At 44.1% G+C, this 16574-nt stretch overlaps 1 protein-coding gene across 4 annotated transcripts in view; it reads right to left on the reverse strand.

Annotated features, from left to right (window-relative positions):
- LOC125270478 (diacylglycerol kinase gamma) overlaps positions 1-16574 on the reverse strand; it is a 146701-nt gene that overhangs the window by 67542 nt on the left and 62585 nt on the right. For all 4 annotated transcript variants that reach the window (XM_048194127.1, XM_048194125.1, XM_048194126.1 and 1 more), the window contains 9 exons: positions 16489-16563; positions 16275-16394; positions 16065-16182; positions 13640-13728; positions 12418-12534; positions 11232-11330; positions 2663-2770; positions 2500-2573; positions 372-446 (listed from right to left, as the gene is read on the reverse strand). In XM_048194127.1, the coding sequence (XP_048050084.1) occupies positions 372-446; positions 2500-2573; positions 2663-2770; positions 11232-11330; positions 12418-12534; positions 13640-13728; positions 16065-16182; positions 16275-16394; positions 16489-16563 (875 nt within the window). The remainder of the gene's footprint in view (positions 1-371; positions 447-2499; positions 2574-2662; positions 2771-11231; positions 11331-12417; positions 12535-13639; positions 13729-16064; positions 16183-16274; positions 16395-16488; positions 16564-16574) is intronic.

Raw genomic sequence — 16574 nt, forward strand, 5'->3', positions numbered from 1 at the left:
GGATTTAGCACAATATATATTTGCTTAAAGAGAAAGCCTCGCCATGACTGACAGGCTCAGAAGTGCATTTATCACTTGAATGAATATTTACACAGCAGGGGGCTGCTTGAGTCATAGTAAATGTCTTGTAGGTCTCTCAAAGTCAGCTTCGCTTTGTGAGCGGTACCTCCCTCAGACTAGTTGATTGCAGGTTGGCTCACTTTATTGCAGGTTTGTAGAAGCAAAAGAATAAGAGAGAGACAGAGCCATGCCAGAACAAATCAACAGTGAGAATGTCAAACTGTTTTTGAGCAATTCTGTCACGACTCAAAAAATGTATTTATTCGCACATATCTCCATCGAAATTTGATGGTGGCTTTTAGTTGTCTTACCCCGCCATGGGTCCTCCTCGTTCCAAACTGTACACCTGTCTGGGGTTAAGCAGGTACTGGAATTTCCGCAGCACCCTGATGAAGACAGATGAGGACAGAAAAGCATTTAAAGACACACGGAGGAATGACATTTTTAAACATGTAATCACTTTCCATTATGATAAAAGGCTTAAAGGGATAATTCACTCAAAAATAAAAAAAAAGGCTGTCATCATTTAACAACCATTCCAATGTCATTCCAAACCCAAATGACTTTCTTTCTTCCATCAAACACAAAAGTTGAATTTTTGAAAAATATCCTGGTCACTCTGTACAAAATCATAAAGTAAAGACTGGAGGTGACAAGCTCCAAAAGGACAAAAAGTATTATAAAATATAAATGTTTTTATGTATAGAAAATCTTGACGTCCATCCTATGCTCTCCTTGGCACCCTCATGAGAATTCATGAGAGGATGGCAATGTTCAATTCATAAACAAATCATTCTTTTGAGTCGGATCTTTTCAAAGAATCACTGATGCGCTTCACAGAAAAGGTCTGAATAATCTGCTCATGAATTATTATTTTGGAATAAATGTAAAAATGCTTAAAAACACTAACCTGACATTTATACTTTGTTTTAATAAACAGAACATTAATTACATTGTTAATGTAAAAATACTAAATAGAATCTTTTTTCTTTTGTATTCCCTTTTCCTTGTTTACTTAACCAGGAAAATATGACACCATTAACAACTGATTACATTTAATTCAAATTATGATGAAATATTTTTGTAATCTGTAACTGTAATGGGATTATTACATGTAACTGGAAAAAAAATAAGAAATATGTGTATTTCCATGATGATTCTACTTACCTGTTAACAGTGTTTTTCTTTGTTATCGTTCTATTGTGATTCAAAGCGTCCTTCTGCTTCAAAACGGTGCATTTTTGTTTGTTTATAATGTAATGTTCATATTTTAAACCTTTTAAGTGTTTGCACATTTTTAATAGAGAAAATTGTCTGGATTTGGAATAGCAGAATCAAATCTTTTAGAACAATTCAAAAAATAACATTTGGCTTTTCCCCACAGTTGATCAAATAAAGAATCAACAGATTGTTAGTTGCAGCTCTAATGTTGGAACAACATGGATGAGTAAATGATGACAGAATGTTCTATTTTGGTTTAACTACTCCTTGAAAAGACCCAGATAGACACACATATGGAGGATTTGTATTCTTAAAACGTCATCATTCCATTCCATTACGAAAAAAAAAAATCTACACAATTCTGGGAATCAATGGGGTTAAGAAAAACAGAAGCACACATACACAGATTGCACATTGTTGCAGCAGTGTTCCTCAATAACCTTGAAGTAATAAAATGATTATTGAGGACTTTGCAATGTCCTTCACTTCTAACTGTGTTAGCTACTCTGCCCCTTTAGCATGCAAAGACACACAGAGAGGAAAAGAGAGATAGAGAAATAAGAGAGCTGTTAGTTTGAGGTGCGTCACAAGCTATGCTTTTATGTGGGGGTGATAATTTGAGCACTTATCAACACTGAAGACTTCATTCATTCACTGTGCAAAGAACAAAAGAGCGCAGTCAAATGTCAACCCCGACCAATAAGCTTTCAATACGCAGCTCAGGGTGAAAATGGTGGAAAAATACACTCAGTACAGTATGATTCAACGGTGACCAGTCTCTTCCTTTGTTTGCATCAAAGAACCACCAAAATGGTCTTTCTTTTTTGGGGCCAGGGCAGTTATCACGTCTTTGTTTGAGCACATGTCTAATAATGGACGATAATCGGCCAATTAATGGTATTTAAAACTGTGTTGCTATGGTAATGCCAGCACAAAATCCCAAAACTGGTCTCCCGGAGGACGTTGAGTGGGTGGTGAGAGCTGAAACAACACCCACATTCTTCCTCCTTAAACAGCATTACTGTCTCCTGCTAGCTTTGATGGTATTTAGGACACTGCCAGTAAGCAAGAAAAAGAGTGGGACTTTTTTTAAACATGCTTATGCAGATTCGACTTTAAATGGTTTGACAAACCTCCTCATTGGAAACATTACAGCAGTACAAGGTTGGAGAATATGAAAAATGATGATGCAACAGTTTGAGCTTCAAAGATGTTTACCTCTCACCCTGCCGACCACCACTCTTAGGATTAACCAGCACAAGAAGGGGGTGCGTTCCAGGCAGAGGGGTGATCTTAAAGGCAGAGAGGGGGGAAAAAATTACAAACACACACACTTACAGCAGAGATTTGAAGTCCTAAAATGTGTCTGATGCCAGCTCACCTGCAGTGCCTGACCGTCCCCGGTGAACTTGAAACACTGGCCGGTGTCATCAGGGCTGGTACTGGGGGATGATTCTCCTTCACCTCTTTTCACAGCAGGCTGACGGTCCTACAGATACAGAGACATTACAGTAAATGCCAAAAAAGAGAGATGGATGTACATCTAAGATAAAATGACAAGACAAATGTAATTTCAGAATTGGTCTCGCTTTATTTTATTTCTCTTTCATTTTAGGAAGAAATACAAAGTTCTGACATGAAACTCTAATGGGCAGGCTAATAGGTCCTTTAACTCAACTGCTCGTAATCACATCATTATCTATAGGACACAGATGATTGGTTCCTGCTGTATTAGTAGCCAATGAGCTTGCGTGCTCAATCTTCAAAAACACGAGTAGCATTTGCCTAGCAGTGCAGCGCGCTTCAGAAACCATCCACCTTCCCCAGCTCCACCTGTATAGATCTGCTACGGTTATTCATGTACGCTATATTGTACAGCAGCAGCATGTCTTACTTGCTCACAGCAGCATGTTGTGTATGTACTGGCTGATAGCAAATCCCGTACTTGCTCTGCAGCAGCAATAAAAGGAGCAGATGTATTCCACCAAGACCAAACATATCAACATTTTCATACCCATTACCATGCCAAACACTCAGAGAGTTGTCATGACAGAACTGATGTTTTAACATCTCTACAGATCATTCTACAAGGTTGTTAGAGCAGACATGTCTCTATGTAGTCCATGTAGAGTCTCAAGTTCTTTCTATGTGCTGTAGGAGTTTTTCTGTTTTACATATAAAATATATTACATACACTACCCCTCAAAAGTTTTTTTTTTAAGAAATTATACTTTGTTCAACAAGGATGCACTTAATTTGTCAAACGTGAAAATATTTCTATTTCAAATAAATGCTGTTCTTTTGAACTTTTAATTTAAGAATCCTGATAAAATGTATCATGTTTGCCACAAAAATATTAATATTAAGCAGTACAACTGTTTTCAACATTTGATAATAAGAAGAAATTAAACCAAATACTCATATTAGAATGATTTCTGAAGGATCATGTGACACTGAAGACTGGAGAAATGATGCTGAAAATTCAGCTTTGCCATCACAGGAATAAATTACTTTTTTAAAATATATATTTAAATAATATTTTACAATACTATTTTGTTTACTGCATTTTACATGAAGCCATGGTGAGCATAAGAGACAAAAATCTTACTGACCCCAAACTTCTGATTGGTAGTGTACATTAAAAAAATGTAAAGATAACCTTGATTCCCTTTCGATACTTCACTCGTACTGCGTATGGGGAAAGGTCTCCCTTTTTCCCCGCTGCTGAAGCCTTTTTCAATAACGCAGTGTAACTGCATCGTCATTGGTTCACTCATAGACAAGTTGTTGAACCAATGACGGCGCGGCATAGCTGCGCGACCTATGGCGACAAAGCGCGCGAATATTCCCGCCGAAATGGGCGGGGTAGGGGCTATATAAGCAGGCGTTTCGCCATAGGATTTCAGTGTTTTCTCCTTCAGCGACGACCTCTACTTCTCTTCGCTGATCTCCGCCTCAAGCCGAAGAAGCTCGCCGCCTTCCTGACAGCTCTCGCCGCCGTCTGAAGAGGCTCCCGCAGCGGACTCGCCTGGACTCGCCGGTTGAGGACAGCGCCGGCGCCCTCACTGACTGCAGCTTCTGCGCCGTCGTCGAGCCGCCGCCTCCCGCTTCCCGCTCCCGGCCGCTTCCTGTGCGTCCCCTGCCGCCATCCGGCGCGCCGCCTGAGAGCTTCACCCGCGGCTTAACTCCGCTCTAAAAGAGCGATTTCAGCGGTTTTCACCGCTTCTAAGAGCTTCCGCGGCCCTCGCCGCTCTACAAAGAGCCACCCAACTGCCGTTTTCACGGCACCGGCGTCTCACGATGCCCCGTCACTCATGTGCTATGTGATAGCGACGGTCACAGCGAGTGTATCGCCTGCCTGGGCAAGCCCCATGTGGACGGCGCGCTTGCTGGAGACTCATGCCCGCACTGCGAGTGCATGAGTCTCAGTTCCCTGCGCTCGCGGGTCGCCTTCTTCACGGACGGCGATCTCGCCGCTCGCGCCCTCCCGTCTCCTTCCTCCCGCGAACCGGCCAGGAAGAGACAGCGGGGTAGAGCGACTCAGCGCCCGGAGTTAGGCGAGCTCACGCCGGCCCAGCCCCCGCGTGCCTCGCCTTCTCCTCCGAGGGAACTCTCTCCCGTCCTGTTCTCTCGCCCTGAGCAGCGTCCCTCTGCCGAAGCAAGTGACCTCGTCTCATTCGGAGGAACAGACGACGAGCAGGATGACTCCATGTCACTTGCGGCTTCCGAAGCGGAAGGATGGGCTGGCGAGCCGGATGACCCCGCTCCCCCGCCTCCCTTGGAGCCCATTGAGCACGGCCAGGGCATGGATGCCGAGCTTTTCCGCATCCTGTCCAGAGCCGTGGAAGAGCTGGACCTCGAGTGGGCCCCTCCAGAGGAGCCATCTCGCGGCCGCCTGGACGAGTGGTTCCTGCCAGGCCGCCACAAAGCACCTCGCCAGCGCTCAGCGCCCTTTTTTCCTGAGGTCCACGAGGAGCTCACGAAGTCGTGGCGCGCTCCGTATTCCGCCCGCCTTCACACAACGCACCGCTCCACCCTCACCGCCGTCGACGGCGCCGAAGAGAAGGGATACGAGCACCTGCCACCCTAGACGAAGCGGTGGCTGCTCACCTCTGCCCTCCCGCGGCTGTGGGATGGAAGACCAAGAGGGCCCTTCCTTCCAAGCCCTGTCGGACCACCTCTACTTTGGCTGGACGGGCTTACACCTCGGCGGGCCAGGCTGCCTCCGCGCTCCATACAATAGCCATATTTCAGGTCTTCCAGGCCAAACTCCTCCGCTCGCTGGACGAGTCTGGAATTGACGCGCCGGCTTTCAAGGACCTTCGCAGCGCCACCGACCTTGCCCTGCGAGCCACGAAAGCTACGGCCCAGGCCATCGGGCGTTCCATGGCCAGCCTGGTAGTGTTGGAGCGCCACCTGTGGCTCAACCAAACGGAGATCAAGGACCTGGATAAGACAGCCTTCTTAGACGCCTCGGTCTCTCCCTCTGGTCTCTTCGGGCCTGCAGTGGACGGCTTCACCGAGCGCTTTACTTCTGCGCAGAAATCGTCTCAGGCTATGAGGCATTTCTTGCCTAAGCGCTCCAGCTCTGCTTCTGCGTCCAGCCGCCCCAGGACTGCGCCGGCTCAGCAGAACAAGCCAGCTCCACCCGCAACACAGGCAGCGCCACCCAAGGAGCATCGCCAGCGCTCGCGCCCTGCGAAGCACCCTCCCTTCCCGAGACGCCAGGGACCCCGGCCCAAGATTGTGCTGGACCCGGTGCCTCCGAAGTCGTCCTGATTCGTCAGGAAGGAAGAGGATGGGGGATCGTCCCGTTGCGACCGGACAGCCCCCAAAGCTCCCACGAGTAAATTCCCCTCCGCCTCGTTTAATTCCGGGCGTGGGAAACATGCTCCAAGTGATAGCTGGGCCCACACCTGTTGCACCCACTCCAAACGCCGTTTTCACGGCGAACAATATTTCACCTCATCTAAAAAAGAGCAAATTTCCTCTTCCACCCCTCTCGGTGTACGACCCCCTCAACGGCGGTCTGTCACCCGATATCATTCAACCCCTTGCCACTCGGGCCGAGGCCTGGCAGGCCATCCCCGATGTGTCAGAATAGGTTATGGGGATCGTAACCCAGGGCTACTCGATCCAGTTTGCACGACGGCCCCCTCGCTTCGGCGGGGTGCTTCAAACCTCGGTCAATCCGGACGACGCTCATGTCCTCCGAGCCAAAGTTATGACGTTGCTAAGAAAGGGAGCTGTGGAAATAGTTTCCCCGACAGAGAGCGAGTCAGGCTTTTACAGCCGCTACTTTCTGGTCCCCAAGAAGGATGGTGGTCTCAGACCCATTCTAGACATCAGACTTTTGAATCACTCCCTCATGAGATGGAAGTTCAAAATGCTGACGCTGAAACAGATCCTCGCGCACATTTGCCCCGAGGACTGGTTCTGCTCGCTGGACCTGAAGGATGCGTATTTTCACATCCAGATAGCCCCCCGTCACAGACGATTCTTGAGATTCGCATACGAGGGAGTGGCGTACCAATATACGGTCCTGCCCTTTGGGCTGTCTCTGGCTCCTCGCACTTTCACCAAGTGCATGGACGCGGCGCTTTCCCCTCTGAGGCAAATGGGAATCCGGGTCCTGAATTATCTCGACGACTGGCTCATTCTAGCCCGTTCGCGAGCCGAGCTGGAACACCACAGATCCGTGCTCCTCAGCCATTTACAATGTCTGGGTCTCAGGGTCAACTTAGCCAAGAGCTCGCTGTGCCCCACCCAGCGAATCTCGTTTCTAGGGGCAGTTTTCGACTCAGTCCGCATGACGGCAGTAGTCTCGCCGGAGCGTGCTCTGACGATTCAGCAGCTCACGGCCTCAATCAAGAACAAAGCCTGTCTCCCTCTGAAGTTTTTCCAGAGGCTACTAGGGCTGATGGCTTCCGCCTCCCCGGTGCTGCAGCTCGACCTTCTTCAGATGCGGCCTCTTCAGTACTGGTTGAAGTTCCGGGTTCCTCCCAGCGCCTGGCGGCACGGCCGCTTATGTCTCAAAGTCAATCAGGCCTGTCTTCTAGCCCTGAAACCTTGGATGGACCCTATGTGGTTCAAGCGCGGAGTACCCTTACAGGCGGTCTCACGAAGGACGGTGCTCTCAACGGACGCTTCCAACTCGGGTTGGGGCGCTGTGTGCGAGGGCAGACCGGCCTTCGGCTCGTGGAGTCACGAGGAAAGCCGTCTACACATCAACTGTCTAGAGATGCTAGCAGTGATGAAGGCCCTTCAGTCTTTTCAGGCTCACTTGACAGGACGTCATGTTCTAGTCCGACCGGACAGTATGACAGTGGTGTCATATTTAAACCACCAGGGCGGTCTCTCGTCCAGCCGCTTATGCACTCTGGCGAAACGTCTTCTGGAATGGGCTCTTCCGAGGCTTCAGTCGCTCAGAGCGACTCATGTTCCTGGCAGGAACAATCTGGGCGCAGACATGTTGTCACGGAGCAACATCCCCTCCGACGAGTGGATGCTCCACCCCCAAGTGGTCCTCAAGATTTGGGAGTTCTTCGGGAGGGCAGAGATAGACCTCTTCGTCTCAGAAGACAACTCTCATTGCCCAACATTTTTCTCGAAGGAAGTCGATGCTCTGGCCCATACATGGCCCAGCACGCTCCTTTACGCCTTCCCTCCGATCGCACTGATCCCTCAGGTCATCAGGCGCATCAGAGAAGACCAACACAGAGTCCTTCTGGTGGCCCCGCTCTGGAGGAACCAAGTTTGGTCCTCGGAGCTGTTCAAGCTCTCCCTGAGAGCCCCGTGGCCGATTCCCCTGAGACGGGACCTCCTCTCTCAGGCAAACAGAACGATCTGGCACCCACAGCCGGAGCTTTGGGCTCTGCACCTCTGGTCCCTCGATGGGAGCCGACCAGCCTCCCCGGGGACGTCCTAAATACCATTTCTCAGGCTAGAGCCCCGTCCACGAGACGCCTCTATGACCAGAAATGGTCTGTCTTTGTTGATTGGTGTTCCTCACGCAACATAGACCCTGTGGAGAGTGACGTATCCTTCATACTGTCTTTCCTCCAAGAACGCTTGGAAATGGGGCGCACCCCTTCTACTCTTAAGGTTTACGTAGCAGCCATTGCGGCGTTCCATGCTCCCATTGCTGGCCAATCAGTGGGACGTAACGGCCTTATAATCCATTTCCTGAGGGGTGCTAGGCGATTGAATCCTCCTCGCCCCCTCACCGTTCCCACTTGGGACCTCTCGTTGGTCCTCAGGGCCTTAAAGGGAGCCCCCTTTGAGCCAATGGGTTCAGCCGATCTCAGGCCCCTAATGCTAAAAACCGCTCTGCTGTTAGCACTGGCATCGGTTAAGCGCGTTGGCGATTTGCAGGCCCTCTCTGTGAGCCCTGCATGCCTTGAATTTGGGCCTGGAGACTCTAAGGTCGTTCTGAAACCTAGACATGGCTACGTTCCTAAGGTGCTCTCAACCCCGTTTAGAGCTCAGGTCATCTCGCTTTCTGCTCTTCCTCCCTCGGCGGATGAACGAGAGCTAGAGCTACTCTGCCCAGTCAGGGCATTGAGGACCTATGTGGAGCGATCGCAGCCTTTCAGGCAGTCGGATCAGCTCTTTGTTTGTTTTGGTGGCCACACCAAAGGGTCTCCGGTCTCAAAACAGCGCCTTTCACGTTGGATAGTAGACGCTATTAACCTGTGCTACTCCTCACTGGGTGCAGACTGCCCCATAGGAGTCAGGGCCCACTCCACTAGAGGAATGGCTTCCTCGTGGGCTTGGTCCAACGGAGTTTCCATTCAAGACATCTGTGAGGCGGCCGGCTGGTCTTCGCCGTCCACTTTTGTCAGATTCTATCATCTCGATGTCCCGACCTTGCAAGCTCGGGTTCTTTCCTCTGGCGAGTTCCGCCTCACACAACCCCAGGAATTATTCCTTAAGTGTAACTAGGGTTCGATTAAGGCTTTGCCTTCTCGCTTGTCTTTTGGACCCACTCCCATGTGTCCAATATCAGGCTGTATCGTTCCCAGCCGTGGCACGGCGTGGTTGAATTCGTTCCCCATACGCAGTACGAGTGAAGTATCGAAAGGGAACGTACTCGGTTACTAACGTAACCTCGGTTCCCTGAGATACGGAACGAGTACTGCGTCACTTGCCATGCCACGAGGCTGCGGCTTCAGGGTCGTCACTTCAGTCGATTACACTGAAATCCTATGGCGAAACGCCTGCTTATATAGCCCCTACCCCGCCCATTTCGGCGGGAATATTCGCGCGCTTTGTCGCCATAGGTCGCGCAGCTATGCCGCGCCGTCATTGGTTCAACAACTTGTCTATGAGTGAACCAATGACGATGCAGTTACACTGCGTTATTGAAAAAGGCTTCAGCAGCGGGGAAAAAGGGAGACCTTTCCCCATACGCAGTACTCGTTCCGTATCTCAGGGAACCGAGGTTACGTTAGTAACCGAGTACGTTATTGTGTCATACTTGCTGACAAGACATTATATATGGTTTTATGGGAATCATTTTATCTTGAATACTATTTACTTTTAAAATGAATAGTTTATTTATTAAGTTGAGAAAGGTGGGACTGTACACAAAAAACCCCATATCCTTTATGCACATTTTTCTTACTGTAAATTTGCAGTCAGTAGGACAAGATGCACCGATACTAAATGTCTTTGCCGTTACGATAGTTGATTATTCAGAATGATATGCCGATACCGATACCGATAGTTTGGTTTTCTTAAGGAAAAAAAAACTCTCCCAAATAATGTTACAAACTATACAGGGAACCCTCTCATTTGGTACAATAGAATATTAGAATTATCAACAGAGGTATTATATTCAGCTGCTGTTTATTTTCAGATATAACAATTACACTCAAATAAAAACTGAAATGTTTGTATAAAACTTATTATAACATAAGGTAGTTATCATAAGCACTTGTTGTCTTCATGGCAAATTTACACAAACATAATCAACAGCAGCTAAATAAGCTCCTCTCTAGTGTTTAGATAGATAGATAGAGAGAGAGAGAGAGAGAGAACTGTGAACACCGGAAATCATTCCTGAGGTAAATGTGACACGATGTGACATATTGTTCACAAGCAGTTTTATTGACGTCTTTCCAAGGTTGAAACACAAATAAAGTGATTACATGAGACATGATATATTCTGTTAAGTTGGACTATATCTTTCAACATACCTTTGATGTTCATGCATGTTTTTCAAGATATAACTTTGAAGAGGAAGAAAAGACTCGCGCTCCGCGCTGCCGCCTGAACTGAGGCATTACAGCGATCTGACACCACACGTCACATTAAAGAGTGTCAACACGCCATTTATTGTTTTAATTTCATTATAAAATGACAAAATTTAAGAACTGAAAATTTTAAGTACCGAAGCACAAAGCTTTTTTGCGATTGAGGCGCTACAAATAATATTTGATGTAGGAAAAACGCAGACCTGGCAACCCTGGCTTGAACTACAGTTAATTCATAGGGTCAAAAAGAGCCTGCTTTATATAGTGATAATAATAGCTTTTATCGGCCGATACCGATTGTTGACCGATACATCGGCGCTTCTATAATAATTTATCTTCATTTTTGTGACAGAGTGCACACAACAGACGTCCCTTTTAATCAAAAATACTTATTTTTCGTTGTAGATGTAACAACTGGCTAAAGTTACTGACCAAGGAGTGTAAGTCGAGCCTCAATTCAGTGTCTTTTGTGAGATCAAAACATTGCTTTTTTGTATAAATATTCAAAGATTTGCAAGCTACGGCAGCATGCAGGAACTGTATTTGTGTTCTCTCTACTATAGACTACTCTTTGTTTCCAGTGGGGAAGAGGCCCATGAAGATTTTTCAATGACCTACCCATAAAAAAAAATAAAATGTTTTTTTTGCTTCTTAAATTTGAGCATATCATAAATTTGCAGTGGGAAAACTCACCAGAACAACAGGGCAGATGTATGAGGGCAGGAGTGTGTGATCTTTTAATGGTCCACCATCACACTCAGGCTTCACATTGGACGCACACTTGTTGTGGAGCTGGAAAAAAATACAAAATACAAATATAGATGAGGAGAGGTGGAGAAAGAAAGACACATCAACAGACTGGAATAGTCTGGATCTTTTGTCCTCTGTTTTATCCCCACTAATTTAACCAAGTATGAAGACATTAAATGTTAGGAGCAAAAGGGACAGCAGGATCACCTGTTATTATATTAGTTACAGTTTTAGAGTTGAAACTGTCAGGAAAGATACTTGAGATGATGCAGGAGCATATAATGTGATAATAAAAATCATTATGCAGAGAAAAAGCTTTTGAAATGGTGTTAAGTGCTGATACTTATCTTTATTACAAAGGCTATTTTAAAACACGTTAGCCATGTCCACTAAATGCTGTGAAACTTAGTGAAGAACACCACCATGTGGTGTGAATAAGTATTACATAAAAATGGCTTTTACAAAAATAGACAAAAACAATTATATATATATATTTTTTATATATATTTTCACATTTTTGAGAATGCAATACACACACACACACACACCTACCTATCTTCATAAATCATCCATATTTTGACTTAAAGTTTTTTAAATTTAACCCTACACCAATTCATGATTAATATTGCATTGCATAATGTGTGGTTATACAAACTGACAACCACAGGTGAATCACATTCAATTATTTAATATGAACTAAAATATTTTTTTGTTTGCAATTTCAAATAGGCTATATTTACATACTACGACTAACCTTACAGTCTAAAATTAAGAAACCCTTAGAAAACAGTAAAAACATTTAAAATACTTAATTTATTATTCCAATATCCAAATATGATACTAAATCCCACAGAAAAGAAAGGGTTTCTATTTGTAACGTGCTGTCTTTGCATTTGATCATTACACATTATAAACAAAACAAACATTCGCTGAATAAACATTAGCCAATACAAACATATTTATAGAAAACAGTTAACAATGAATAGACAGGACCCATAAGAGCAAAACAAATCGCTTATTCAAGAATATCAAGTAGCCTATAAGTTAGCTGTATGGTTATAACCATACTGTATGGTTGATAAAAAATGCTATTTCTATTGTTGGTCACAGTATGACTGTATATACTCACAGTGATTTGACACCAAACACAGTGAAGGCCTGTTAGACCTTGATAGCACTTGATACTGCGGTGACATTTGTCACATTTTGTTGGGGAGTTGCCCTCAATCCAAACATGCTGCATAGCCTAGAAAGACATTGAAAAGAGAGAGTCATTATTTACTGTTGTGAAATACTTAAAAAGCCCATCTAAACATTACTGAAAATATTATCCTGCTCTGTCATGCATTTACAAGGCTTTTCCACAAGCACTTTATAACTATTTACAATATCCATTTACATTACTCACTAAAACAATCACTCCAAAATGGAAAATGAGTTCAAAATTCTCATTCCCACATAAAACAGCTACAGTAGTTACACAAACTGTACCTAAAGATCTTGGATACACAGGATATTAGAAAAGAAATAATAATCAGTGTTGGAATGAACTAAAATAAAATGTTTAAGAGAAATGCATCCATATGTTATCATAGACATTCAGTGATTTTTGTTGGTCAAAGCTATGCAAAAATTCCCCTTTAGGAAGAACTGCAAGGGACTAACAAATCGCATCTTTCCTTTAATCTAACATCTAAAAATTAATTTTACAATATACATTATGTGAGATGAAAAGACTAATGAAGAAACTTAATAAACACCTTAACCGTGATTACTGGTATGTTCACCGTTTAATGCAATTTAATTGCTTTTTACACTCTACATCACTTAACACATCACATAACACATTCCGTGAAATCATAATATAATGACAACATTTTGAGCTCAGTGTCTTCCATCTCTGTGGTAGTTACTGCATGGGGAGTGTAAGTTCTAAAGAGGTGTCAGTGATTATTAAAACAGCATTGCATGATCTCACACTTTCCCCTCTAATTCTCAGTACTGAAAAAAGTCGTTACACACAGGATGTTCTCATAACCTTCCTGACATGTCTACAGAACATTACTTTGAGATTTAACCAACAGTTAAGGGTCTGGGAAGTTGCCTTAGGGTGAAAACTGAACTGAACTGCGGTCAGTGAACAAAATAATCATAACACAAATCTTCTACCAATAATAGAACACTGTGTTCTATTCGCTCTGTACTTAATAGATCAATCTTGAATGAATGAATTTATGAATTTATTGTTTCTGGCCCTGCTGTAAATTATTCAGAAAAAAAACATTCAGTTTAAAATGAGTGGAGAAGTGTTCATTTACAAGCGTACAGTATGTTGCTGTTTATGTACTCACATTGGTGTGTCTGCGGGACTTGGCGTAGGTGCTAATGCAAGGAGCAATGTCTTTGGACACACAGCGCTCATGAACTGTGTACTTGCATACTGCCAAACAAAAGACAGGACTGTGAGGGATGGAGAGTGAGAGACTGAAGGGAAACTTTTCAAATGAAAAACTACACATCTTCAGGTTAAGATACATCAAATTTCAATGAATACAGATAGGTAGAATAAAACAGATAAAAATAGAGATAATCAGACATATAGCTAGACAAAACAACAGACACAAATGACAGATAGACAAATAAACAGATATATAGACAGAAAGACAGACACCGAGAGATCCAGTAGATCAGTGGTTCCCAAGCTGGGGTATGTGAGGTGACGGAGGGGGTACACGAACAAAATGCAGAATTTTGCCATTCTTTTAATTCTTCCCCGCCTTAAAATGTAATTAAAACTGAGCATATATTTCTAACAAGCACAATCAAAATCAAAATATCACATCTCAAAACTGACTGCATCCATTTTCCACATTCCATTTCCGTGCACACGGGCGCCTTTGGTTGCATGCAGAGTCTGCTGCCTTAGCAAATCATGCTACATTCTCATTCTCAACAGTGTACCTGTAGATTTAGCACTCACTAGCATGAAGAACAAAAATAGCCTGGCACAAAAAGTGCATAGAGATCAATTTAAGATTTAAACTCATGATCAGGCGCGGATTAACGCACAGGCTTGCCTAGGCTGCAGCCTAGGGGCCCCACGTGTGCGGATTGGCCAGACATTTTTTTTTTATTATTTTAAATTTACTTCAGCGCAAACAAAAAAAAGACCCTCATTGGCCCACAAGAAAATAAATAAGCAGGTGATTGGTTAGATGTGACATTTGGGTCAAATCTGCCCAATCAGCTGCTGATCAAATCATGTCAATAATGTTCATTTACGTCACTGATATTGCTAGACAGCATTGAGGCAAATGTCTGAAAGAAATTATGATAGTGGTTAAAAGAACAACGTAAACAAGATATACTGAAAAAAATCCCAAATTGGCTTGATACTTCAAGGCATTGGATACAAGTCACGCAGTTCGTGAGGGAGAGATTAGTTCGCAGTTCGTTAATGGAAGGAAATCCAAACATTCGCCTATCATTCATTGACCTCAAATATGGCTTATCACTTGAAACATTTAAGTAGTAGCAACTTTACAAGTCTGCTAATGTTAGCCTAGTCCTAGGGTGCGTCTCAATCAGCTCCCTCCCAGCAAGCAATAGCCATCATTTCACCGTCTCGGTTAACTATAACCCCGATATAGTCCGGCTATGAGTAACCCACTTTTAGCCAAAATAATCTTTACATAATCTGACTTCATAATCTGACATCATCAAATACATAAAGAACTATCTCCGATCAGCACGCGACAGATATGGGGGTATGGGACGCCAGAAGGGCCAGACAGCCATTGATCTTTGTTCTCAGTCAGGATAGGTGCATTTTTGTTTTTATTTACATTTGTATTATTAATTTGAAGTTTGCTGAATAAAAGTTCTGTCATGACAACTTTCTGAGTGTTTGGCATGGTAATGGGTATGACAGTGTTGATATGTTTGGTCTTGGCGGAATAGATCTGGTACGCTGCTGCTGCTGTTGATTATTGCTGCTGCAGAGCAAGTACGGGATTTGGTACCAACCAATACATACATGACATGCTGCTGTGAGCAAGTAAGACATGCTGCTGCTGTACATTATAGCGTACATGAATAACCGTAGCAGATCTATACAGGTGGAGCTGGGGAAGGTGGAGGGTTTCTGAAAGCGTGCTGCACTGCTAAGGCAAATGCTACTCGTGTTTTTGAAGACTAAGCATGCAAGCTCATTGGCTACTAATACAGCAGGAACCAATCATCTGTGTCCTATAGATAATGATGTTAATATGAGCAGTTGATTAAGGACCTATTAGCCTGCCCATTTAGAGTTTCATGACAGAACTTTGTATTTTTCTTTCATTGCATTGCTTTTGTGTCGTTATTTTGGTGGTAGAAAAATATCAGTTTGATTTGCATTTTTGACCTGTTTTTTGAAGTCAATTTGATTTTTTTTTTTTCGGCATCAATTGTACATCAGCGTGTGGACGTGAAATTGACGTCAAAAAATTTATGTCAATTTGATGGGGTTATTGACATCAATTGGACATCAGTGTGTGGACTTCAAATTGTTATTAATGTTGTAAAGGTATTTATAAAGATTAAAAAATGCACTGGAAAGTCAATTTAGGGGGCAAATATTGTCCCTTAATGGATAAGGTGCATTCTAAGTGGAAGAGAGGGTACGCAGAAGGATGGTGAATGCCTCAGGGGGTACTCCACTCTAAAAAGTTTGGGAACCACTGCAGTCGATAGATAGATAGACAGATAGACAGACAGACAGACAGACATACTCACGTGAGCAACAAAGGCCCTGTTTTCGTACTCCTAACAACATAGTGTGGCAGTAATTACAGTATGCTGGCTTGTTGAAATGCTTAAGTCTCCATACGTGCTGCCCATCTTCCTGTACATTCTGAACGTATTTGAAAGAAATAACAGGAATTGAGATACTACATCTTTATGTGTTGTTTACATTGTATAACTCACAATTACTTTTTTCCTCACCGTCTCCATTCCCAGCAGTACCAGGAGTGGTATGGTGGTCATTCCTCCTCTGATCCACTCCTCTAGTGTGACTGTTCCATCCCTGTCATAGTCAATCTCCTCCATCATCTCCTTGAGTATCTACAATATTAGACATCAAAAAAGGGACAATGAGATATGGAATCCACTATGCATGATGGGACGGCCTGGTGGTAAAGATTAAATCGATTCATACCGGCCGCAGTTCTGTAGAGTCCCATTCCAGGTACTCAGCTACATGGACCATCTGGTTTATTATACGGTCAAGCTCCTAAATCGACA

The sequence above is a fragment of the Megalobrama amblycephala genome, linkage group LG6, assembly GCF_018812025.1.
Source record: "Megalobrama amblycephala isolate DHTTF-2021 linkage group LG6, ASM1881202v1, whole genome shotgun sequence".
NCBI classification, from domain to species: domain Eukaryota; kingdom Metazoa; phylum Chordata; class Actinopteri; order Cypriniformes; family Xenocyprididae; genus Megalobrama; species Megalobrama amblycephala.